At 46.5% G+C, this 26,749-nt stretch overlaps 1 protein-coding gene across 1 annotated transcript; it reads right to left on the bottom strand.

Moving 5' to 3' along the window:
• Window positions 1-403: 403 nt before the first annotated feature.
• On the bottom strand, window positions 404-26,357 carry LOC119397659 (uncharacterized). The gene is made up of 21 exons (XM_049416648.1): window positions 26,351-26,357; window positions 26,158-26,298; window positions 25,045-25,402; window positions 23,790-24,123; window positions 22,901-23,029; window positions 21,953-22,082; window positions 21,015-21,047; window positions 20,372-20,485; window positions 19,252-19,415; window positions 18,392-18,691; window positions 18,015-18,115; window positions 17,596-17,701; window positions 15,882-16,043; window positions 12,146-12,259; window positions 11,417-11,555; window positions 11,099-11,140; window positions 10,708-10,761; window positions 8,760-8,888; window positions 1,175-1,257; window positions 981-1,089; window positions 404-447 (listed from the first exon to the last, which is right to left on the bottom strand). Exons 1-21 carry the CDS (start codon window positions 26,355-26,357, stop codon window positions 404-406), a joined length of 2,793 nt encoding a protein of 930 aa, XP_049272605.1.
• Between the last annotated feature and the right edge of the window lie 392 nt (window positions 26,358-26,749).

Genomic DNA, 26,749 nt, shown 5'->3' with positions numbered 1-26,749 from the left:
AGAAGCCCATCGAAGGGCCCCTAAACCACTCCAAGATCAAAGACGATCTCTTCCTCGCCCATATTTCTTCATAAAACACGTGCAGCACTAAGCGTTGAGCCTATCATGCTTTCGCGCTTTTCAGCTAACCGTTGTTATTGCCGTTTGCGCAATGAAAAACGAACAAAACGAAGTGAAATCAGTTGACCACGCACGGTCGTCATGCGAGACAAGGAGGGACGGGCTGCAACCCCTATGGCAAAAGCAGGGTAGGATACAGTTAACAACTGATATTTATGGTATATGAACCAACCCAGAGTCTATTTCATCATGAAACCGCGCGGAAACAGACTGCCGACGTCACGAATCGTACCGAAAAGACGGAAAACGCCAGGAGATAATAAAGTGCTCTTCCTTTTTATTTTCAGAGGTTGTTCAGGGGCCCCTTAAAGAACCCCTCACCAGCCTCTGAAAATACAAAAGAACGAGCGTGTTATTCTCTCCTGGCATTTCTCGTCTTTATGGCGCACATTGTGACCCAAGAACGGTGATTCGTGACGTCACTACGGTACATACTCTCGATTGGTCCATATACGCAAATATCAGTTGTGAATTTTCTCCTACACCGCTTTGCCATGCAGCCGCCCACCCGTTCTTCCTTGTCTCGCATGACTATCGTGCGCGATCAACGGATTTCACTTCATTGTGTTTCCGAAAGCGCAAGCGGAGATAACAGCTTGTAGCCGAAAAGCGCGAAATCCTGATAGGTTCAACGCTTAGTGCTGACATTCCGCACGTGCTTTTGAGAAATAAGTGGCGAGGAGGAGATGTCGTCTGTAGGAAGGATAGCGAATGCGAGAAAGAATAGACTCCCTCGACTTTGAACGCGGGGTGGTTAGGGGCCCTTTAAAAAAGGAACTTATGACGCAGATCAAAATCGCTTGGCTCAAACTGCCGCGACCTTTCAATTACGCGACCGTGAACATCAAACATGAACTTGCCAAGAAGATGGAACTGTCGAGCATCATCACGCGGCTGGATGGAAAGGTGACACGGCACGGCTTGGTAGGACCGGTGTGATGGGTCATGAACACGATCACGTCCACGAGTCTGCGAAAAAGGACATCCTCGCATGTCTTACACTTGCTCGCTTTGCCACCCTATGCTCGCATTAAATTAGATTTCAAATACTTACGGAGCAAATCGATTTAAGATGAGTTGGTCGTCGGTGCGAGGAATACCCAAGACAACCAGCTGTCTCACAGTGCTCATGTTGTTCTGAAATGAGCAAGGTTGAAGCCTATGTTTATAAAAGGCGCACTGTTTTAACGATATAAATGTTTTACAAAAAAAGAAATTATAAATTTTTAACATAAAAATAATAACAATACAGGCAGGGTTGCACGACGTTCCAGAATTTGAACCCAAACTACAAGTAAAAAAATTCTGTGGTTTGACTTGCCAATACCAAGGAATGATTAAGAGACATCCCACTGGGGGACTCCGATTATACCGACTTCCTAGAGGTTCTTTAACGTGCATCTAAATATAAATACGTGGATGTTATCGCGTTTCACCCCCAACTGAATGGGGCCGCCTTGACTGGAAACCAAATTAGGAAGATCCACAGTTTGAAATGAAGAGTTAGAACTCGTCTGCCTCGGTGTTACTACGGGGCTCGGCTGCTAACCCGAAGGTAGCGGGATCGAATCCCAGCCGCGGCGGCCGCATTTCGGTGGAGGCGAAATGCTAGAGGCCCGTGTACTGAGCGATGTCAGTGCACGTTAAACACCAGATGGTCGAAATTCAGGAAGCCCTCCACTAGGGCGTGCCTCATTATCATATCATGGTTTGGGCATGTAAAACCCTAAATATGAGTATTATTATTAAGAGTTAGAACATCACAAAACAAAAGAGAACGAAAGACAGAGACGAACAAAAAACGTACAGTACACAAGCTTTGACAACATAGGAATCGCTTGGTTGCTTCTTTTTTATTGTCTAGATGTTTTTCGCGCTATTTTCTATTCAAGCTTAAGTCCGTACCAACAACTCAACCTCCACGACTGGCAGTTATTCAGCTGTTCGTTCTGTTCGTATACAGCAAGGAGGATCCACACCTTCGTGTATGACAATTTTATTTTTATCTATCTGTGGAAAAACGATCATCACCGACGGTTGGCGTACCAGTGCCCGGATGGATGGCTCGGCGCGCTGCAGTGCGCTAAAGTTGAGTGCGAGGAAAGCGACGCCGTGTAACACGTAGTCGCGACACCACGACGCCACAGAGCGAGCGAAGCGGCCCGGGAAGAGGTGGTCGCTCGCCCACGGGACCGCGAAGCCCATGTCGTCGAATGCGCCCACCAGCCGAGAAGTGACGTCACGCTTGCCCAGCTCCACGAAGTCCCGAAACGATGCGGCTGCAGCATCGCGGCGTGCCACGTCTGGTAACGGCAGCTTTGTAAATCTTTTTCTACAAAAGTTTACGATATCTGTATTTTGTTCTAGCGTTATTCGTTTATCGCGGTACCATCGTCTACTCATTTTTATATTGACTCATTGATATAATGTAGTATTGTTCTATTTGCTGTTGTTCTGCTTGCTGCGAGATTTGTACCATGCTGCTCAATAGTATTTGCTTCGTGCACCAACTGCCGACAGGGTGTCCCATTACAGGCCTGCGCTCTGGGACCGCCATCTATATCCCCATTTTTTATTGCAAAAGCATTAAAAACGTGATTATGGTTTTGACCTAAGATCTCTGACCACTACACTCTAAATATTTTTACGCGTAGTAAGCGTGAAACGCGCCCCTCAGCCTCCTAAAATTCGTTTTGTGTACCACGTGACTCAATATACGCGTTGTTTTCCTCCACCCAAGCGTGACGCCGGTCAAGGAAACTCACATTCGCTGCATTTTACGCGTGATGCGGGATTCTACGCGTGAGAACCGGAAAACTCACGCTGAGGAAAAGTTGGCGACGCCGATCGCGCTTCTCCTCATCACGCGTATATATATCCTGATACAATCGCGAAGACAGCCGTGCATGCGACGTCGCCGTTACTCGCCTCTGATTTGCTGCTGCGATTTGCGCCTCCTTTCATTTATTTTTGTTTTTCACGCGAAGGCCTTGAAAGGTGGCGCTTGCTTCGGTATATACTTTTGGCGGGAAAACGGGGTTAGAGTCGTTGGAGTCATTGACTTAGCAAGCACTTTGTGCATCGTCTCTGCCTGCCCTTCGAACGTGTACTGTGCGGACGGTTCGCTTTGTGGTGTTGAAAAGTGGTGAAGTCATGAATAACTTGACATCGATTGACCTGCGTGGTGTGCCGCGCGGTAGATGCAAGAACACCGAATGCGACTGCCCGGAGTTCTCGCGCGACACGGCGCCACTCACTGCGAACTCTGCTATTCCGGCAGGATGGTGTGCATACTGCGGGCACTCGCCTGCCATTCACGGCCGCTTGGAATACCTGGGTAAGCAAATATTTCGAAATGTGTTTGCTCATTATATATTTTACAACTATTTTCCCAACAGTGACGTTTCTTGCTATTGACCTCTGAACTTGGCAGTATAGTAATCAGGCCAAGTTCTCTGTGTACAGCACTGACGGACTGAAACGCGAAAATTTAGGGCTATGTAATTCACGTACTTTCATTTTCAACATCTCCATTTCGTGTCATAGTGGCGTAATTTTGGCTCGAACACTTACATCAGAGTCAACATTAACTTTAGATGCCGGATTCGGAGCGACGTGACGTGGTTACCTTTAGTAATCGCTCATGAAAGTATTTGTAGTAAAGGAAGTGATGTCGCTTTTCAGTTCGAGAGTTTCTGTTTCACTCGGGTCGTGCGATCAACCGGGAAGGATGAGAAAACAGAAGGAAAGAGTGTTGCTCTCGGTGCCGTGGCTGTGAGCAGTTTCTGCTTCGCCGCCGGGTATCCACCGGTGCCCGTGTAGCGCTCGTTAGCTTTGGCTTGTCGGCACCAAATTTCGCGGCCGCGTCGCGGTTCGCGGCGGTGGCCATTTTCGGGCGAGGAGGCGGAACGCTGGTAAGGGGCCGTCTGGCGCCTCGCGCGGTGAATAAACAGCATGATAAACAGCCCCTGCTTCCTCCTTCCTCCGCTGAATAAAAATATATTGTATTGAAATGACTAAAAATATATTGTATGCCGTAAATTCATGGAGTCGATGCGTACATTACGAAGCGTTAAAATTGTGCCATATCTTACAAAACAAGCGCGTTAAGGCCACAATAAAATTGTGTTTTTGCTGCACATCAAGGCTGAAGTTCGCTTTTTTGATGTGAGTGCGCAACGCATGAGTCCATAAGTATTATTTGAAGCCGCTATTGCCAAGAGACCGCTCTGGTTACAGGCGAACTATTTATGCCGCAACCTCGCCTTTTATAGTAAGATAGAGACTGCGTCACCTTCAGGAATTTCAGGCTACTGGGTGAAGTCGCACTTGTGCGCAATGATTAGGGAGTTTTCGAATAGGGGCCCCAAACGTTTGGGGCCCAAAGGCCTCTTGCGTAGGCTCGCTTTGGGTGAAGCAGGAGTTATAGTTTTCGAATAGGGTCTGCGGTGATTTGGGCACCCCCCCTATTCTAGGTCACTGTGGTCTTGGCCGAGAGCCGTCGCTTCAAAGTGAGTGCCGTCATGTTTGTTTGACGCAAAGCTTTTGGGGCAGGCTTTGGAGTTCTCTCTCTTTCTGGCTCTTTCTATCTTTATCCGCTGTCTCTTTTTCTCCTTCTGTCTATTTCTCGATTCCCCTTTCGTTCAATTTAATTCTCTCTCTCTCTATTATTGTTTCTCTTCGTTTTTCTCTCTTTCTCTCAGTCTGTCAAACTTCGTTTTTTTCTATTTCCTTTTTGTGTCTGTTCTTTTCTACCTTTCTCTCCATATTTATTTATCTGCCTTTCTATCTTTTTTCTCTTTGTGCCTTTTCATTCTATATGTCACTTGTTCTGTTTCATTCCATCTCTTTCCCCTTTTGCACTCTCTCATTCTCGGTACTCGTTCTCTCACCCAACCGAGTTATTGCATCCCACGCCGGACATATCGATGCAGCGGGAGAGCGCGCGCCGAGCACACGTGTTCGGGGAGAGAAGGAGAGGATGAAGCGAGTGCGCGTCGTATGGGGATGGTAGTTATCACGAACACTCCGCCGGGGTTTGCCGAGTACAAGCAGCTCTGCTGTTCAGTTTATCAAGATACGTTGTTCATGTCCAAGAGCACTATCGCTAAGTACGGAGGCCAAGATTACTGCTTTGAGAAATGCTTTGTTGCTTCGGAGTGATGGTGAGCTGAACATAAATCACACTTAGAATAACAGAGAGCTGAGCTAGTTGGTAAGTATTCATTCTAAAAAGGCAGGGCGTGGAAACACGGACACAAGAAAGAAGTCAGGACACCACAAACGCGTTTGTGGTGTCCTGACTTCTTTCTTGTGTCCGTGTTTGCACGCCCTGTCTTTTTAGAATAAATCACACCTTTCGAAACCTATGAGGGGCGAGTCGTGCGGTGCGCGTAAAAGTCATTCTACTTCCACAAACACTATAATTGCGGAAAAGTGCTTAGCTTACCCGGCTGCCAACCGTCAAGACAGCGGTTCGAGTCCCACCGCGGGCACAAATCTTTTTTTTTCTGCAGCTGTACCTCTCTATGGATGAACGGCTGCACCACAATGTTCCTTCTTTGGGTCTTGCAGTTGCGTCATACGGGATGTCAAACATACGGTTAACCTCTTTGCATTTAGTCACGAGAAGGACTAACGGTTCTGCCAACGCAGTTCGTTTGTCAAGGGAACAACTTTTGATTGAAAAGCTCGCAAGATCTGTTGGAGTGTATGGGGTTCAGAAAGAGGCACTCGTCTTACTTCCGCAATTATATTTATCGCTGTGAAATTTATACTTGTTTATCTGTGCAGACAATAGATGAAGAAGGACATTCTGAAAGCGGAATAGATGCACCCCGCGTGAATGCACTTTTAAAAGCATCCTTTATCATGAGGAGCACGTCACCAGTGTCGGTATTACCGGCTTATCTCCTAAACGAAGAACTGGTAAGACAGTTCTGTACTCTCTTATGTCCCTGTCTATTTCTTCAGATTGCCATATTTGAAAAGATTTTATTGGCGCCCAGTGTAATCTGGAGCACTCACTTTTTTTTTTCATTTGTGCTCAAACATATTGCCGGTGTACGCACTATACTTGACCTTACGACTTCAAAATTCCTTTGTACTGTTCTTGCTGACCCCTAATGCCGCTATAATTAAATCAACAAAGAGCCACGAAGTTTTGTTGATTGCGCGCTGTATTCTGTGTTCATGAAGTTTAATTCCACGTTTTCTCTTTCAGCTTGCCTTTGAAAGTGAACTGAGATTTTCAAGCACTATCGAAGAGAATGTCAAGCGCCTCAGCAAAATTCTGCCTGCAGTGGCGACAGTGTCATCCTTAGCGGACTCATCGTACACAGAGGTGGATGCATACCTGAGGCCAAGGCTCGCAAAATGGCCCTAATTTCAGAGGTGAGTAAAATAGTTTTTTAAGAGCCAAAGTTTCAGAAGCAATCCATAACGTCATCATTCTTCTAACACTACTCAGTTTTCAGCAGTGTATCAGAACATTTAACGCCGCAGTCGCAATGTCAGCTTTGTCGACAAAATCATTTTCATGCATTTGTAGTTCTGTACCAAGTGAACTTGGACAACGGTTCATTCCATCAGGTACCAAATTAATTTCTCCTTTTTATCTTTGACAGGTTTCACCCGCAGACATTATTGGCCCGTGCATTGTGTGGGGCGACATGAAGGAGCTTGTATGCGGCAAAGAGCCGAGCGAAACCCGGATATACAGCCGAACACGTCGCTGGAAAAAGCACTGGTGCTTTGTTTGTGAGTGTACTACGACAAGGACCTTGCGTATCCGGCTGCTTTTGGCCAGTTGCTTGGCTTCGTTGAAGCAGCCGTTAAACGTGCCGGCATTGACGAAATTCCATGGGCGCAGAAAGGGCTACGGGATTTGTTCACGAAACTACACTTCGTTTGAGTTAAGTACACATCAAAGTTTATATGCTGCTTAAAGAGACATCAAAAATTCATCTAGCGCCTATTTTACAGTTCCTGTGTGTTTTTTTCTTGGAATGCTCTTCCATAAAAAGAAAAAAACGTTTTTGTAAGTTATGGTCAATACAAGTTTTACTCAAATTTTAATTCTTGTAAATATTTCGTTCTACTTAACCCCTTATCTTTGATTCAAAATGTAAAGTGTCAGAGCACTCCGCGCAAAATTCCTCACTCAAATTTCTAGACTACCGTATACATAAGTAATCGCCTCGAAAGAATGCATGCACATCAGAGGCTTAATTGTAGGATTCGCCAGATGCACCTGTGGAAGATGCTTTATGAAAGTTTGCCTTGTACTGCCTTCCATGGCGTGAGGGTTTGTGAAGAGCGAAGTTTGAGACAATCCAGAACGCCTTCATTCTGCTTACACTACTAAATTCTGAACGGTGTATAACGAAGATTGAACGCCTAAATAGCGATGTGAGGCTTGTCGATCCGTGACGGGAGGCCTTCCTAATGCTTAGTTAAGGTGTAAGAGAGGATTTTTACTTACTTGATGCGGCATTCTACTGCTCTATAATATGTGTTTCTGACTGTCGGAAAGTGTTTAAAAATAAATCTGAGATAAGATAATATTTGTTGTGCTGTATATATTTGTTGATGCTTGGCGGCTGTTTGGCGGGTATATGTGCTGGTTGCCCGGCATTAAATAGCTAATTACAAAAATCAAGTTTCAATTTTCATATTGCGCATGTGAACATTCCATTGGTTCTGCGTAACACGAGCTTGCTAGCTGCACCGTAAATACAGACCGCACTGCCGATGTTGAGCTGTGCGTATATATGTGCCGTTGGGTACAACATGGAAAGAGTAGCCAGTGAATTAATGAAAGCTTGTGTCTAATTTCTAGCCTACTTCCTGTATTATAAACCGAGATCCCTATTTATGTTTCAACCAGAAAAGCTCATTTTACCGTGTCGCAGTGTCGCGTTCTATAGTTTGCACATGTGCAAGATGAAAAGGGAAAATTAATTTTTTCTAATGCGCTAATTAATGCCAGGCGTCAGTATGTATACTCTCCAAGAAGCCGCCAAGCCCATACAGCACAACAAATATTATCTTCTTTCAGCTTTCTTTTTATATGATTTCTGACGGTCATAAAGGCATTTCAAGGACCGGGAGAACGCCGCATTAAGTAAGTAAAACTCCTCTCTTACACCTTCTCTAAGCGTTAAAAAGGTTGCCAGTCACGGTTGGCAAGCGTGGTGCGCTTAGCGTGAAAGCGCACCACGCGTAGAACAAGCGTGCAAAAAATCGCCCCCACTCACGCTCCGCAAGCGTTATGCATCCGGCAAGTCATGCTTAGGAAGCGTGATTTTTTCAGCGTGAAAGCACACCACGCATAGAACAAGCGTGCAAAAACACGCCCCCTACTCACGCTTGCTACGCGTGAAAATATTTAGAGTGTACACAGGAGATTAATTCATTCCTGTTGTTTTAAAACTTCGTTGATGGAAATTGGATAAAGTATGTTGGGATTGTAGAGCATAGTAATAGCCGTGTGTTTGACGTGGGGAGTCTAGAGATAAAATATTGTTTTGATTGTTCTGTCATGATCTGGACACCCGTCAGTCTAATGTGATTTAGCAAACATTGTGATTCAGCAAAATTTTTTCCAACACCTAATTTTGTTATGCACCTTCACGTACCATCTCTGGGCATGACGCGGTCGCTGGTTCTGTCGTAAAAGACGTGCTGGTACACTGTGAGGCTGCAAGCGCGCTGGGGCAGCTGGATAGGACTCGGTGGCTTTTCGGATAAGATGCAGATCAAGAATCCTGAGAAGCAAAGACAGGAGAAATTTCACAATAATACGCACGCTACTTTTTCATCACAAACTTAAAGGGGCCCTGCAACACTTTTCGAACATGCTCAAAAAGCGCTGCCGATCGGTAGTCGAGGCTCCCGAGAACACGCGAGCCAAATATTACAGCGATGCGCACGGCCTGGAATTTACAATAAATTCTCAAAGTCAGCTGAAAATCGCTCCCTCTTCTCTCGACAAATGATGTATTAGTCCGCAAAATATGACGCGATTGTCGGCAGTTCCACCATTGGCTGATGTTATAATCACGATAACACCCTCATTATTACTTTCGTTGTTAATTTTGAGTTCAATAAGTAGATAATATGTATGTTTATATTCTGTTACCGCGTTAAAAACACCGAACAAACATTAATATTAGCACTTCCGGTCTCACCGACAGCTCGTCTGCTCGTAGTTGCGTGGTTCCGTTTTCTTCGCCATGCGCAGTGCCGAAAACGTGAATATTTCTGTGCTTTTGACCATCGCCGGTTGCCGTTGAGAGTGGCAGCCGCTCGAGTGTTGCCTCGTCAGCTGAGAACTGCATCGTCGGCACGTTCTCACGACCGACCGAGGCACGGGCGCAGCGTGTCTCCGATATCAATGCTGGCGTCCGGTAATGGCGGCGCTTCGGGGTCGTCTGCCAGTGCCGTCTTACAAGGCGGTGTATCGGAGTATGGGCCGAAACCGATCTCAGCTGTCATTCGTTCCAAACGAGCGCGCAGGTTTGCTTCCATGGTTGGCAGAGCGATGAAAACACTACGGCGTTCGAGGTATAGTGTACTAGAAGTTCGAGGTGCACACCCAACATTACCAAACCGACGCGCAGTTTTCGAGCACGCGCGATATCGGTACGGTCCCTAGAATATACTATCGGCTCCGCTCGACGAGAACGACGCAAGCCGACCGGAAGTGGCGTCACAGACCACGTGGTTGCGCCCAGAGGTCAGAGAGAAAATAAATGAAGAAAAAAACACCGCCGGCGCTCTTGGGCGGAGCCTCGCTCCTCTGCGCTGCCTCCCTCGACTCGCTGCCTAGCTTTCCGCGCGCGCTCGCGGCGTTGAGTTGAGGGAGAAAGCTGCGGAACGTGATCTCTATAATTTGGTAACACCACTTAGACTTGACGGATTCGAAAAATTTTTGCGGCATATGACTCGTGAAGAGTCATACGTCAATAATGAGACTATTCCAATATAACTAAGAAAGGTGTTGCAGGGCCCCTTTAAGATTGTGTGCGTGCAAGGCGGACAGTAAAGAACAAGTGAAACAATTAATGTTTGAGCAATTTATATTTTTAACAAGTAATAACACTCAGATGTGATAGCCAATAAAAAGACACGCTTCGTTACTGTGCTAAGAAAAATGTCACATTTTAGAAAAATCCAGTATCCAGCAGGTGCGCACGTGCATGACCGTTTTATAATTAGCAGTTAGAAGACCACTCTCCCGGGTGTGCAGATATCCGACAAGATAGATTAGTAATACGTAAGTGGCCGCCTATTATAAGCAGTGGTCTCAAATTTAGCCAACCACTTCAGAGGCCCATGGTAAGACGCAATACAGAAACAAGACTGCACGGCATTGAGTAAAACGGCATAGAACGGACATAAAGAACAAGGCGCAGCCCTTAGTGGCTCGCGGCCTCTACATGAAGAATCTGCGCCATTTCAGATAAAAAACCAGGCGCACACGAGCAATGAACACACGAGGTTATTTTACCGCAAATTCCATTACTTATGATCCTCGCTGTTTCCGCGTTTTGAACAACAGTCTGAATAATGCGCATATCTCACCGCCGTGCAGCGAAGCCTGGCCCGCACGTCCTTCGCGATGCGGGAGTGTCGAACCTGGGCGAGCGAGATGGACATGAGTCGTCAGGCGGTGCAGTTAGGCTCAACATACATGCCACGGCTGAAGAGGCTGACTGGATCATGGACCTCATTCCCCGGGCACATATTGCCACAAGCACTTGTTTCTTCATTTTTGTGTGACCGGGCTTCAGTCACAAAGCCGTGTTAACACCCCTCGGCGCAGGTCGTGCCGAACAATGGTAACACGTTCCAGAACTCAACTGCTGGCGCACGAGTTCTGAGATTTTGGATGCCAAAATTAAACGAAATGGCCCGAACTTATGCATATGACCTGTTTTATGACAACGTAGTAACGAGAAAGCAGTGTGTATACCTTCCGGTGACGGCTTTGAAGTAGTCAGCTTGTGTTCTTTATCTGAAACAAATCAATATTAAGTTGGATTTAGCGACGAGTTGTGCGAGTAGCAATCAGCAGTCGAGAAACCAGGATTCAGGCGGATGAAGAGCGTTTTAAGGATGAAACACAGATGATATTCACAACAGTATAAAGAATGGCTAAGGGAAGGTGAGTTCAAATGTGCAAATAGCATTGCATGATGTCAGTCACGGCAAATGAGCCTCTGTTGCGTCAGAATATTTTAACTACTGTTAACTGTGTACACATACGAATACTGTAAGTATATGAGCTGACCGTGCAATGCCGAAGCCAACTCCGTCAGTCGGGAGCTGGAGTGATTCAGGGCAGCACACGCGTTACGACCTGCATCGTACTCCACGTGAAACGCAGCCACGCAGGCTCTGGCGCCGAGTAGGTCCACGATACGCTGTGCCTGCGCGGAAGCAAAACAAAGACGACCAACTTTCGCGAACATAAACTGTACTGTCGACGGCAAGATTTAGATAAGTTACAGTCGTAAGATATGGTCGTAACAAGTTTAGGTCGTAAGTTATGAGAAATATATTACTTTACAATTGCCTTTACAAACTGTGCTCGTTAGCTACCACGTACAGCACAACAATGAGTTACAACTCTTTTATCGAAAATTTGAGCGAAGCCAGGAGATTTCTGACGCCGCTGCCTATACGCGTAAGTACAGTTATCAGCATATTTAAGTAAACTACGGTAAGAAATTTTCTCCTAACTATATCCAGTGTTAAGTTAAATCCGGCCTTAGTTATTCCATGCATTCTACCAAATTACAGTCAATTCTCGTATTTATATAAATTCATATAACATCGAGTGCATTGATTTGCGTTTCTTCAACCTTGGCGAACATTCCTTTACTGTAATACACAGCCGCGTATCCGACCCATGAAATTTCAACTTCCTTCCATTGCACAACCTCAACTAGAATCCCAGCTATCCCACCTATCCGTATTTCCGCTCCAGACACAACACATACAGCAAACAGTTTTGCACCTTCAAGTGGAGCGACTCTTCATTTTCGAACGTAAAAGCGTAGTTGTCGTCTTGCTTTAGAACGGCCATAGACTCCACGTCGTACGTCGCTGCCGCTTCTCCTTCAAGGCAGATCTGCAAAAATAATCAAATAAACGACGACCCATCGCCGTGGTATCATTGTCTCTGCTATCGCTACTGCAACTTCATTTGCAGAAATGTATCAAATAGAGAGCTTCCGTTGTTAAGGTTCTTTATTCAGCTTGCGCGAACCCACATAAAGCATATGTTCACGACTTCAGTAACAAAATGAGCTGGCTGCATTACGAAGTGCATAGCATAACTAGCCGTCACGCCAGGACGTTCACCACTTGTGACTTAGCATCAACCCGATGGCACTAGAGCCAAAGAAAGCAAGTCCAAGCACTCTAAGCTTTTGAACTAATTATCACTATTATCAATCAATCTCTTCTCGCAAGACGCACCTGTCGTGCTGACGCGTTTTTACGCGAAGGTGTAGAGGTCCCATTTGTCAAATCGCCGTGGTCGAGAGTGTTTGCACAAGTAGCTGCACCCAGAGGCAAAGTGGAGAGAGAGAAAGACGAAGCGACGACGCGGCGCGAAGGAGGCACTTGTGAGCCGAGAACAACAACGCAGGTTGGCGGTGAAAACATTCGCGTACTAATTACATTAACTACCATGGTCTCAGGTTGCACAAGCAAACATGAACACCTCACTCGATGACCCCGTACATTTGATTACGCAATGATGGGGTCAAGGGGTAGGGGGTCAACCCCAGTGAGCGGAAGCGTCAATCGACAATTCGGCAAATCGCCGTCGTCGAGTTTGTCAAAGCCATCCTGGTTCATGTTGTGCGGGCAATGCACAAGGGGATAGCACAAATTTGCTTGCGCGTCGCCCGCGTGCAGGGAGTGAAAGGTCACCAACTGTTTTGCTTACGCTGCCCCTCAACGTGGAAGTACCCTAAGATGGTGACCACGATGACGTCAATCCAAACCATCCATAGCTTTCTGAAATGTTATCAAACCGATGACCATCGATTCCAAAGGCTGACTAAGGCATACAGAGGAGTAACGTCAATAGACCCGCGTGACATTCGAAGGATAGCGCAGGCGGCGCAGGTGCCACTTTTGAAAACAGCTACACTGAGCTCGCTTCACAAAGGGTCTGTCAAACACATACCTAACAAACGATTACACCCTCTCCAGCTAAAGGGGACCATGAGGCGATGCGAAGCCGGAGCACTTGCACGATCGCGTTCCGTTGGCGTTCGTTGGGCATGCTACCGACCTCGGATCGTTATTAACGGTTTTATTAACGTTGCAGACGAAGGTGAAACGGTTAACGAAGGTCCTTATTGAGCAGCGTCTAGTACTTGAGGCGTGCACTTTGCTTTGATGAGGATGGCTTTGTGGTCGCTGAAGTGAACCGTGAGGGGATCTTGGTGCAGTGGGCGGCTCTTGAAATTGGCGAAGACGTGATCAATGCATGTGCCGTGAATGGTAGTTCGTTGCCCTTCGCTTCGCAGCTTTGTCTTCAGTGGACGCAATTGGGCTGATGCTGACGCGTGCTTGCATCAGCCCACTCACTGACGGGAGTGTTGCTTCTATCACGCTTCATCGGAAGCACCAATGGAGTCAAAAGAGCCAACCAAAGCAAGCGCTGCACTGAACGCGCGCTGCGCTCTAACCGCTTAGAGGAGGAGAGTAGCGCAGAGAGTAACGCATGCGCCGCGAAAGCAAAACGAGAACGTAGGAGAAGCGCAAGCAGGTGCTGGTAGAGAAGTGGAGAGAGAAAATCACAGCATATCCACGGAGTGAATGATGATGAGTGGGCGAAGCTGCGGAGGTTCATCGGTAAACCGTGAATCTTCCGTGAATTCTGCCCAGTACATCATCACCCACGTGAGATCGGGCGCGTTTATACTAAAGGTTCGATGAGTTATGACGACTTGCAGCTCACTTTAATTTTACATGTACGCTGTGAATTTTCATTGTTTAGAAAACCATTGCTTTAGAAAACATCTGGCGTCTTTCGTTAAGCAGCTGGCGTCTTTTCGTTTTGCTTTAGAAACATCTGGCGTTCTTTCGTTTTGCTTTTACAAAACATCTGGCGTCTTTCGTTGGTTTATTTCATCAATCAACGGCGTTTTGAACAAAATTTTTATTGTTTAATCACGCACAGGAGAAATCTCACCAGGCACTACCTTGGAGGTAAAGAATGGCTGCTAATGGGAATGAGAGACAGAAGAAGTCGGCTTTTAGCTAACGCTGCGAATTTTTTATTGTTCAACAAAGCACAGGAAAAATCTCCTACCGGCACCACCTTGGAGGTCAAAGCGTAAGACTGGTTACGCACTACGACTACGACTACGAGGGACGAACGGGTGCCGCCTTAAGGAGCTTCGCCCCTAAAACGCGCAGCTGTCGGAGAGAGGGAAGGAGGAGAGGCGCTCATGCGTAGTGTGAGTGCGGACTACCACGGCGCGTGCGGATTACCGCGCCGCCTTACATACCCCCGAGCAAGAGATGCGTTGCATCTAAAAAAATCACAGCATATCCACGGAGTGAATGATGATGAGTGGGCGAAGCTGCGGAGGTTCATCGGTAAACCGTGAATCTTCCGTGAATTCTTCCCAGTACATCATCACCGACGTGAGATCGGGCGCGTTTATACTAAAGGTTCGATGAGTTATGACGACTTGCAGCTCACTTTAATTTTACATGTACGCTGTGAATTTTCATCGTTTAGAAAACCATTGCTTTAGAAAACATCTGGCGTCTTTCGTTAAGCAGCTGGCGTCTTTTCGTTTTGCTTTAGAAACATCTGGCGTTCTTTCGTTTTGCTTTTACAAAACATCTGGCGTCTTTCGTTGGTTTATTTCATCAATCAACGGCGTTTGAACAAAATTTTTATTGTTTAATCACGCACAGGAGAAATCTCACCAGGCACTACCTTGGAGTTAAACAGTGGCTGCTAATGGGAATGAGAGACAGAAGAAGTCGGCTTTTAGCTAACACTTACACTTCTACTTCTACTAACGTTTCCTACTGGAACATGCCAATGGCTGCTAATAGGGAATGAGAGACAGAAGAATTCGGCTTTTAGTTAACGCGCACGCTGCGAATTTTTTTATTGTTCAACAACGCACAGGAAAAATCTCCCACCGGCACCACCTTGGAGGTCAAAGCGTAAGACTGGTTACGCACTACGACTACTACGACTACGACTACGAGGGACGAACGGGTGCCGCCTTAAGGAGCTTCGCCCCTAAAATTGGCCGCGTATCTGCGTGCTTCGCTGCAAATGTCGTCTAAAGACGATAGTCGTCTGCCCGCCGTACTACATGAGTCCTCCTTCTCTATGTTGAATCGCCGCACCTGGCTCATAGCGTTGCATTTGCAGCGCAGCCCAAGAAAACACTAGCATTTTCCACGCAGCCTAAGAAACACTAGGGGCTTTAGAATTGCGTATCTATGTATTTTCTAGTAAAGAAACGCACCACCTAATACTTATGTATTGATGTTGCGCCTCAAATATGCGTAACATTTGCTTTTTGATCAACAATGTTCACAAGTATGAACGGCGGTGTCAGTTCAACATGGCTGGGCGTTCCGAACGCAAGTGGTTAAACTTTGGCCGAGTGGCTTAATCGGGTGACAGACAGACAAACAGAAAGACAGACAGACCAAAACTCCTGTTTAAGTTCCCCAAGAAGTCTTTAAAAATTGCGAACCTGTTCGTAGGAGACCCAGCTCTCGCCAAAGCAGGTGCTGTTCGCCGCGCTGGCGATGTGGTCATTGACGAGAAAACGGAGCACAGCCATGCTGATGGAGACGCAAAAGCGCTTCGTTTTGACAGCGTCTGTGGCATCAGGGGGCAGCAGGTCTCCCCGTTCCTGAAATTAGAGGTCGCTTTCTTAACAGCGCGGATGGAAACTCAAGCTGCGAAATGCCTTCAGAAACGCGTTTTTCACTTCTCTACGGTACTGACAGAATATTTGTATTGACGGAAAATTGCCATCTTATGATTTTCCAACACCTGTGGGGATATTTACGAGGCTTCTACGAGGCAGTACTTTAAAAAAAGTCATAGTGTGCCTTCGCCTAAGACGACTCGAAGGCGAAAGCCACACCGAAAATCACGTGAACACTGCTTTTATAATTGTATTGCGATAGCAATTATATGGACAATCTCGGCTGATTTTTGCCGTCGCCGTCATGCCCCGGATATGTATATGTAGAAATATATATAAAAAAGGCACAAAGAAAAATAAAGCACAAAAAACATTCTGAAGTACCCGACCGCGGATTCTAACTAGCAACCCCTCGCTCCCCAGCGCGCTGCGTTAGACAACTCAACCACACGCCATGTATGCGCCGGAGAAATAATGGCGAGCTTTTTATATACACCATATACTGCTGGTGGCAAGCAAATCTCTGAATAGCGTGAGCGTCTCTGAGGAGCGTGAGCGTGTTTTCTAACACGCAACGCTCCTAATTTTCTTTCAGTTTGAAAACTGCCCTTGAGACGCGCACGACAAAGTAGCTCTTTTCTGTACCCACTCGTGATGTGGAAGGGAAAAAAAATCAAAGAACACCAGGCGCACCTAGAGTTACTGTATATGCTACCTTTAGGTAGCAGAGTTGCGCATCTGTCTTCCAACGCCGCTAGCAACCATGCATTGCGGAGAAGCTGCCGCTTGGGCCAATTTGTTGATTTCTCGACGCCGCCGCTGCAGCGCGCTGAATTAACACTACCCATCGACAGCCAATGTTTATCGTCGGTCTTCGACACGCCAGACAGGTTAATCGGCGACACGGTAGGCATGTCGCCTGCAAAAACGAAGTGCGACTTCACCGCATAACTGTGGTTGCTAGCCGGACCTATGCGCAACTCTGCTACCTAAAGGTAGCATATACAGTGACTCTAGGCGCACCTTGCATCAGACGCCCCCGCGTGGCACGAGACGCAGGGGGTCACTCCACGAGCCGTAGTTTAAAAGAAAAAGAAACATCTAAGACTGTCTGATTCTCCATTGCCGACACTTGCAGCGCGTTGCTCAAGCACATAGACGTAGCAACTGTGAGAGCTGTCAGTTCATGCTTGCCCTGTGCATGCTTGTGCGTTCTTTTAGGGCGTCCTTCTTTGTGCTTCAGCGGCGTGCTGCAAGTACCGAGCTGCTTCTGCTTCTTCGTCTGACATTTCAATTTTTTGCTATCGCATTCATTGCTTCGCCCTTGCGGCGAAACTGACTTTTTTAGTCACACGAACACCGAAAAGACGAAGCGAACGCACAGCTCGCGCTCGTTGATCCACGATACGTGCGGATGGTCATGTGACCTTTTGCCCCACACGCCGGCTTTTCGCTCAAAGTCACGTTCGCATGAGACGTATTAGGCTTTTTTCGCCTTAATAAGTGGCGCCGATGTAAAACATTACCAGCTTACCAAGTCGGAGAAGCTGAAATTTGCTTCGAAGGTAGATGGAAAAAGGACCACGCAGTTGTCACTTGGAACGGAATGGTGTGTAATGTAGATGATGGTGTCGGCGTATCTGCATGCACCAAAACGTCAGTATGAATCACCAACGCGGCGAGCATATATACAAGCAGTGGTACACTCTTAATCAGGTCCCGCTTAAAGTGCTAGATATATCCAGGAAACCGGACATTTTTTTGTCTAGTTACCTGGATATAGCCAGCATTTTGCCAGGACCTGATTAAGAATGTGCAGCACCGCAAAATTTCTATTCATTCAAACTAATTGGAAAAATTGCCGCAACAGCAAGCGTAAACACTGTTAATTGAGAAACGGTTCACATTAAAAAAAAGGACAGATGAAATGTTGAAGTCGTGGAGTGTACTCACTGTAGCAGCTCTGTGACAGGAACTTTTCTGTGTAGTGGTACACCTATTATGAGTTCTCTAATTTGATCAGCAAACACCTTCCGCAGACTTGTTCGGAACATCTGAAAGGTCAATCGGCGCTGGCTTATACGTTGTTTTGGTACATTGCTAACGATTTTCCACACTGATGCGACCTTCATTTTAACAAGCTTTTTTTTGCTTAGTCACTAGTCTCAATAATAGCACACCCGCATTAAACTCATTTTCGCTTCAACAAAAATGATTATCTGAGCGCTTATGTTGCTTACATTCATTAACCAGAAGGTTAGAAAATTTAACATTGACTAAACGTGAGAAAACTACACGAAAACAAATTCGCACTATTTGAGGTCTTTTACCTTGGTCAGCGATATGAGTCTTTGCATATGCGTCCTGGAATAGCCAGGATTCCTAACAAACAGCGCCAGTCTCTCCAGGCCGTGCTTGTGCATCCAGAAGAGCGTCGCCACCGCAACTTGCTCGGTCTCTGCATTCAGCTGGGATTCGAGCATTTCCCCAATGTCGAGCTCCACTGCAAGCTTCACCTTCGAGTAGTTCCTCAGGGCGAGGAAAGCATTCAGACTCTCTTCTGCAAAGCGGCGAACCATAGCCAACAAATGGCTCTTCAAGTCATGCTCGTCTCTGATCGCTACTCTAGACTGCCAACACGACCGAGTCTATAGTATAGTTACAATTTCAACCAGTCGTGTACTTGCGCCGCTATTCGATTTTAACTAGACATTTCAGCTTTATATACTCACAATTTCACCTACATTTTTTTTTAACAAGAAGATTCGTCTAACGTTATTTGCGCAGCAAATGCTAAGAACTATGTGTAATAGGAAGCTCTAGAAATAGCGAAACAATGTACTTGCGTAACCAAAGCCCCACATCCTGCTTGCGGTCTTTTATACTCCTTTTATTTTTTTTAAAATATGGTTTGCATTTCTTTGTATGCCCAGCAGTTTGCGCCCCCAAATTTTAGGTACGCTAACTCTAAGACACCCAATCTCTAACTTCTGCGAGTTCGTCGCGAAAAGTACTGACGCTTTGGGGCTCTCATACGTTTGCCCTCAAGCGCACCCAAACTTTAAATAATTTAGGCGGTGTTCTAATCAGAGCATTTCTGCTCTTCTTGTGCAAGCAAGTAGGAGGAGTAAAAGTTCCGTGGCAAATCCGCTGGCAGACACGGAATAAACGGCAACATCCAAGTGGCTACCAGAAGGTGGCACAGCCAATACTTGCCGTCTTTCGAAACAAGGCCTGACGAGTTGTGATCATAGCTGAGGCTCGTAAACACGAGATGACTGCAGACTTTCCAGCCATCGGACTGCAGGAACTCGCTTGTCACGTTGGCCACCGTGCAGATTAACCTCTTCTCGCCTGTCGAGAGTTATGCTTTGCTGAATAATCGCGGCGACACGCCATTGTCAAAGAGGCGCACAGGTGGAATAAAAACAAAAGCACAGCAGCCGGCCGATATTCGCGGATAATAAAGCAGACCATAGAGGCGGGCTATTTAGTTTTTGTTACCTTTTCTGTTAAAGCGATGGCTGAAGCTAGTTGGTTCATATCGACTTTAGTGTGCGCTGATTGAAAGTATCAGACTAAAAAAAAATCAAACAGCCACGGGTTAACAGTACGTAGCGTCCTGTAAACCCTCGTCCTGTTACCCGTGTCATGGAAAAGGAGACTGAGTATGCGCTGATCGAAAGTTTCAAGTATAACATCAATCAGCCCACACATTAAACTAAATTGAACACATTTTAGCATCGTTTACCAAGTTATCTGATTACTCGTCTGCCGTCAGTTGCTCCTCTGTCACAGAAACATATGACACGACCCTCTCATGCGACACGAAACGCCTTGCCATGACCGAAACGTTAAACGTGCCTTCTAGGTAATAATGCACAACCAGTCGACACCAGCTACGCTGGCGCTCCACTCTGCTTAAACGTTAGGTGAACTATCAGGGCGTAGGTTATAATGAACTTGGTTGAAGTTTTGTAGTGACAAACAAGTTTTATCTTGCAACGAACGACGTTATCATCATCAGCAGCAGCAGCAGCAGCCTGACTACGCCCACTGCAGGGCAAGGACCTCTCCCATGTTTCGCCAATTAACTCGGTCCTGTGTTCGCTGGAGCCACATTATCCCAGCAAACTTGTTAATCTCATCTGCCCACCTAACTTTCTGCCTCCCCCTCGTGCGCTTGCCTTCTCTTGGAATCCAGTCTGTTGAGTAACTAATGACCAGCGGTTATTCTGCCTTCCCGCTGCATGCGCTACATGCTTGCAACGAACGACATTTAGCAGCAAAAACGCGTGCCTGCTTCTTACCGTCCTTTCCAGGTTTCAGCGTCGCCGTACTGGCTGTTATCCCCTCTCCGGTCGCATTCGCCGCCTGGGAAGCTCTTTTCTTCGTAGGCGCCACCGACAACGTTGTAGAGTCACCTGACGCATCAGCCAGGTTCATTATTGTTAGTTACTGATTTCGTTGTGAAGTAGGCTTCACAAAGAATGAAGCAACAACGTTCTTGTTCGTTTCGAGTAGCCATGTGGCTTCTCTCAAGAGTCCCACTGGCGAGGCGTACGCAATGTAAAGCACGGCCGAAAAAGCAGAAAAAAAAGTACCAGTCGGGACATCTTCTTTCAAACCTCTCGGGAATTTTCAGAAAGAGCGACCGGTGACAATAGAAGCTGTCTAGTGCAGACTAAAGCAACAGCTAGACTATAAGGTCAAAGCGCCTGGCCTTTTTTGGCTGCCAAAGGCCTGGGCACTTTGTACCATCAATGAAAATTGATAACATGGACGTTTATTTTGATAACACTGAGGAAATATGACGGTAGAAGAAACAGTTACCTGAAGGAGTGGTAGTTACCGGCAGAATATTTTGAAATGACCCGTTTCATGTGAAAGCAATCATGCGACACACGCAGATAGTTAAAGAAAAGTGAAATGCACTTGTTCTATTAAACTCACCAGCGTCCTCCTCTTCAGCTGTGGAAGCGACGGCTGCAACAATGTAACGACAGTGAGCGTCACACAGACAGGAAAAGACCTGCTAGTTTTACGAAGTAATGTATATGTAATGCCCCACAGCGAAGATCTATTAATATCGCGTCAGATGCCGATATTGTCTGTAACCTTGGCCCTTGGTAATAGAAAAACCCCTCGTGAGGAGCCTGTGACCTTTTAAATTTCGATTTATACATGAGCAAGAAGGGAAATCTGGGCTAGTTGGTTATAGTTCATTTTCGATCAGCTTACAGCGCAAAAACGACGAGGACACAGACCAAGAAAGCGACGAAAAAAAAATTATACATGAGCATAATAAGTGTACCTTGTAAAGTAGCACTTTCGATCAGCTGTATGAAGTTTTCAGCTGTGGACACTTCAGCGAATCAATCTCTGATTAATGCGTGTTATATTAAAAGTTACGGCTGAACCAACATTTATTTGACTTTTTTTTTGTAAGACTATGCTCTTCACGGGCAGAAATAAAAATGATGTTTTACTGTTCTCGATGTGGAACCCTGTTTAAGAAAATATGAGATGTCGGCGGCATGCGTTTTATTCCTCGCACAATTTATGTCTCTGAGCCTCAAACTACGCCTGTTAAAAAGCGATTACCAGATCTGTTCAAACCCTTTTCCTAAAACACGTTCTAGATTGCGTAAGCAGAGTAGGAATGAAAAAATTATAAATTCAAATAACGGCGAACACGCGTTTCAATTCAATGTTTGTAATTGTCATAATTAGTCCTCACTCCCTGTACTGTCAAGTCAGTTTCAAAGCATACGTGACCGTGTTTAGCGGATGTGTGCCCGTTGCACGTGGATGGTTTATTGTACGAGTTCCGTAAGCCGGAACCAACAACAAAAACAGTAATCACTGTAAAAATAAAATGCAGTTATTACCAATGCTATTGATCACTGCTTGTAAGCGAGGGAATGCCTTGATTCCAGCCGATGCAGAGCACACGGGTTCGGGCTCGTCAAAGTTGACAGCGTAGACGGCTCCGCAAGTAAGTCCATGCACGGTGGACAGCTGCGCGGAAGCAAAATGTACGCGTGTTTACCATAGGCTATTACGACTTCTAAATCAATGCGCCATTATTTGAGAAAAATGTATATAGGCCATTCTGTAAAAATGCATGAGTCATAAGCAGAATGAACAGCTTTTGCAAGTCCAATGAGCCCTAGCAATGTATTACTTACAGTCTCCGAATATGAACGATATTTAAGAGGGTAAGCATTTAAAGCCTCAGGCTGGAGATAACAATTCGACAAGGGCGCTTTGTCAGGTCTCCGAAGAGGAGGAATATTTGGCTTTAGCCGAGTCTGTTCTTATTCATCATTGTGCAATACCTGCACCATTCCTTGATTCCTGAGCGGCCCGCAACTTACATGGTAACCTCCGGTATGCTAAATACAGCATAACTCCAGATGTCACTAGTCAGCACTATTTATCGCCGATAAATTCAATTCCACGCCTACAGTTCTGACCTCGCAACTCCATTTAATCGTCTACAGGCGCCGCGCTACGTTCCCCTCCTTTGGTGCCCATTTTTTTTAAATACAACTTAGCTGTTCTATGCATTACTGGCCTGCTCCAAGGGCACTTCTCTCTCTTGGTCTTAGCTACAACACTAGTCATCCGCGCTTGCTAATAAGACGCTTTTCTTAGGAACAACGGTTAGGAATAGAAGGAAGCAACACAGCGTTCGAGTAAATTTCATGTAAGCTATACAACATTTCATAATAGAGGCGCTTTCTGACGTTCGTATTACTGCGAACTCATCACCATGGTGGAGTTACAGTTTTTTTAACAACGAAGACGAGTCGCATGGCTGCGACGGAACCAACCAGTTTATGTTCGATGTCTTTGACCGAGTCGAAAGTGAAAACTGCGCCGGGAGCCACCCGATATGATGAGCGCGCAGACTCGGAGACCTTCTCTTCGGACAAGTTGTTATGCTGGGAGGGTATACAGGTCTGCAGAGACAGAGAGAGAAATCAAGCCATCTCCTAAGTTGATAATTACTTTTATAATTATTAGTCGGCAATTTCATAATTATTTAAGAATGAAGAAGCGACGGTACATGTTTGTCCAGGGCGCTTGTATGCGTCTACCGTGACACTTATGATAGTGAGCTGACGCCAGTCCATTAAGGCGAAAGCCTTATACGACTCATCAAGCGCGAAAATTGACCATCGGCGTCGGCGGCATCCCGCGGCGTCGGCGTCATCACAAGTGATGCAAAAAATCATCACGTGATGACGTCATCACGAAATCACAGATCGCCAACACTTGTGACGTACATCACAATTCATCACATGACATCATCACTTGGTCAAAGGTGGGCCGATCACGAAGACAGCGCTATACTACGTAATGTGCAGAAAGCTTGCAATGCCTCCGATCCTGGAGGCAGTGCAAAACAACGTTAGGCGCAGAAAGCTTAAGGAGGGGGGCGAGGGAGGATCAGTACATCTACAGGGAAGAAAAAAGAAGAACAAGATGGCTTTCGCCTTCGAGTCCTCTCAGGCGAATGCGTAAGAGATCCTGCGAGTTTTGTAGATATTGAGCTGCTTGACTTCCACGGAACCGTAAAAAATGCCAGCTCGCCGATCAAACCATTCGTGGCAACAGCTGATACAAGGGCCGCTAGCGACTTGGTTATGCAGGCGCATGTTAATGTAACGTCTAGCATCTTAAACGACACAATTCGCTAAAGTTAGTGTCTTCGCGCACCTCTCGAAATGGCACCACGTCGAAGCCACTGCAGACTTGCCCGGGCAAGCCCTTAGTGTGGTTGTCCACACGGAACCTAAAGGCGGCCAGGGTGACCGAGAAACAAAGAAGCGCCTCGTTTTCTTCGTGTTCCTCTTCCGTCTTTGTGAGAGGAGCACGCTCGAGTCGACGCAGGATGCGACCCGCCTCGTCCAGCGACATGCTAAGCCCGCCGCCCAGTGCGGATGCGTGCGCTGAACTGGGAAAATGAATGGTGCAGCTGCCATTCTTGGCGGCGCTGGCGGACATCTCTTCCGCCACTAGGTGACTCTCGAGCACCACTACATCGGCCAACCTGCGAGTGTAATGAGTGAAGTTCGGGTCCTGTTGCACACAAAATAATCTCGGGTGACTGACAGTGACAGCATGTGTGCCTATGCAAACGTCGCTAGCACTGCTATTAATAAAAGCTTTGGGGAAGCTGTTGCTGTGATAAGCTAACTGATAGCTGGATAAAAAAAAACCTTTTGCGTCCTTGTCTGTAAGTTTTGAACTTGTTTGAGCTATTTTTTTTCGTACGTTGACAAATTAAGAAGACCAACGACGCGGTTGCAAAGGCGGCAGTCACGGGTGCATGGCGATTTGCGAACACGGCGAGTCCCAGCGTGCTTGGTGACAGCCGTCGAGAGAAGACGCGGCGCTCGTCACTTCGTGGAACCAACGTGCGGACGCCTGCTGCACACATTGATTCAAATATTCCAACTACTGCCTTATTTTTCTTTGATTACCCTGCTCCCTTCTCTGCGGCGTTAAGCCGTGCTTTCTAATGGGTTGCAGAAGTAAAGCGCTATTTTTTTTTCCAAACGACAGCCATTCCTCAGCCCCAGCGTCAAAGCGCTCCGTAGTTTGCACAAGGGATACAGAAGGTAAAATCATGGCGCGTTCACGAGGCACCACTCCGCAACGATTCTGACAAGCCCTTTTCGCGACATAATACGACGCTCACGACGCTATGTAGAGCTGCAGTGGTATATACGGTATCATAATAATAATTGTTGGGGTTTCACTTCCCAAAACCACGATATGATTATGAGGGACGCCGTAGTGGAGGGCTCCGGAAATTTTGACCACCTGGGGCTCTTTAACGTGCACCCAAAGCTAAGTACGCGGGCCTCAAGCATTTTCGCCTCCATCGAAAATGCGGCCGCCGCGGCCGGGATTCGATCCCGCGACCTTCGGGTCAGCAGTCGAGCACATATATTAGGTATCGGCAAACCTAGACAATGCGGCGATCCGCGGCAGCGTGGCGGCGATGCTGGTGTTTCCAGAGCCACGCACAGTCACTCCCAGCAGATACAGGTATCCGAAGTGGGCGATGTAGCGGCGCATGGCCGCCAGCGAAGGCGTCAATCGGTCGAGATCGGCCAAGGTGAGAGGCATCTCGACCAGAGCCACGCCGTCCATAGAGTTCTCCTCGAGGAACAGGACCAGCTGGCCAACGAAGCGCGTGAACCACTGGTCGCCTTGTGCGACGCCCGTGTGGTGACGCATAAACTCACCAGTGTCCAGGGCAACCAGGTACTTCGCATCTTCGTTATGCGACTTCGCAGACGCGAAGCGGTTGAAGAACTCTACTGCACGGTGATTAATTCATTCATTCACCTACTCATTGGGTCACTCTGCTCGAAAAAGCAAAAAAAATTGAAACGCCGATAACGCCATTTTCATGCATGGAAAGTTGGTATAACACGCGAATTAGCAACGAGTACACAGAAAGGTTTAACACTATACACGATCGTCTGTGTATGATGAATGGTACATTGCATGTCATACTGCTGCAATCACCTCACGGCCGCCAAAAAGGCTGAACATCACAGACACGCTACGCTCGTTTTGGTGAATAGGAAATTTAAGCCTGATTTTTATTTAAGAAATACGAGTGCACTAAAAATGTAGGTGGGTGTGACATATTCTGCGGTATATTTTGTGTCTCAGGGTTCAATCACAATGCTTTGCAAGTATTTGTGTTTTGCGAGTGTACGTACCTTTTGAAAGAAACGAAAAAGTGCGGTGAGAGTCCTCGATTTACAGAGGGCGTCAAAAATTTAGAGACCGCTAGGTCTGAGAAAACTTTGAATTTCCCAGCAAATTGTGACTGCATTCTCTCGAACTGCACTGTACATGTTCTTAGCGTGTTTTAGAATACGCCGGAAATCTAAGTTCAAGGCTGCCTGCCGACGCAGCAAGAATATTGAGCTTTCTCTTGTCTATAGTGGTCCGTAAGCTTTTGGAGCTGGCTGTACGTCCGTGACGATTCATGACCCCACGGTCAAGTTACAATTATTCTCAGCTTCATACGAGTGACGGCTGCGAAGTCCGTCTCACTTACTCTTATTGAAGCGCGGCACGAACGTCTCGTTGTTCTTGTAGATGACGCTCTGGTAGATCAGGTAGTCGCATCCTTCCTCCGGCAACTGCGCCACTTCATGTTTGACGTCAGATACGACGCAGACAAGCGTCGGAGGCTCTCCTACGTGAGCGCGAGCAATCGGCAAATAAAATGAGTTTCCGCGCCCCCACACGTTTCATTGTATTAGAATCAGCTTGGTTCACATCCACGAGGAAAATGAGAAGAAGAAACTGCAGGACGAAAAATTAAATAGTCATCGTTTACCTACAAATTCTACGAGCTCACTTTAACATAAATTAATTTTACAGTTGCAATAATTAGAATGTAAAGATCAATCACATAGCCGACACTTTTACAAATATGGAAGACAAGACATGTTCTTCTTTCATAAGCAGCTGGCGTGATCGTTTTCGCGACGAAGATGATGTTCCACTGTGTAGTTGAACGAATTGAAGGTATGTGCACTTATTAGTCAATTACTGTCGCTTAAATGTGTACGTTTGCTGTTCGTTTGCATTAGGCTCTATAATTTGCGGCACATCTGACATGTTCTGACGACTCTTTAGTAAGC

This window comes from Rhipicephalus sanguineus, chromosome 6, assembly GCF_013339695.2.
Source record: "Rhipicephalus sanguineus isolate Rsan-2018 chromosome 6, BIME_Rsan_1.4, whole genome shotgun sequence".
NCBI lineage: Eukaryota > Metazoa > Arthropoda > Arachnida > Ixodida > Ixodidae > Rhipicephalus > Rhipicephalus sanguineus.
The sequence above is the reverse complement of the archived record's forward strand: the minus strand, read 5'-3'. Positions and strand labels throughout refer to the sequence as shown.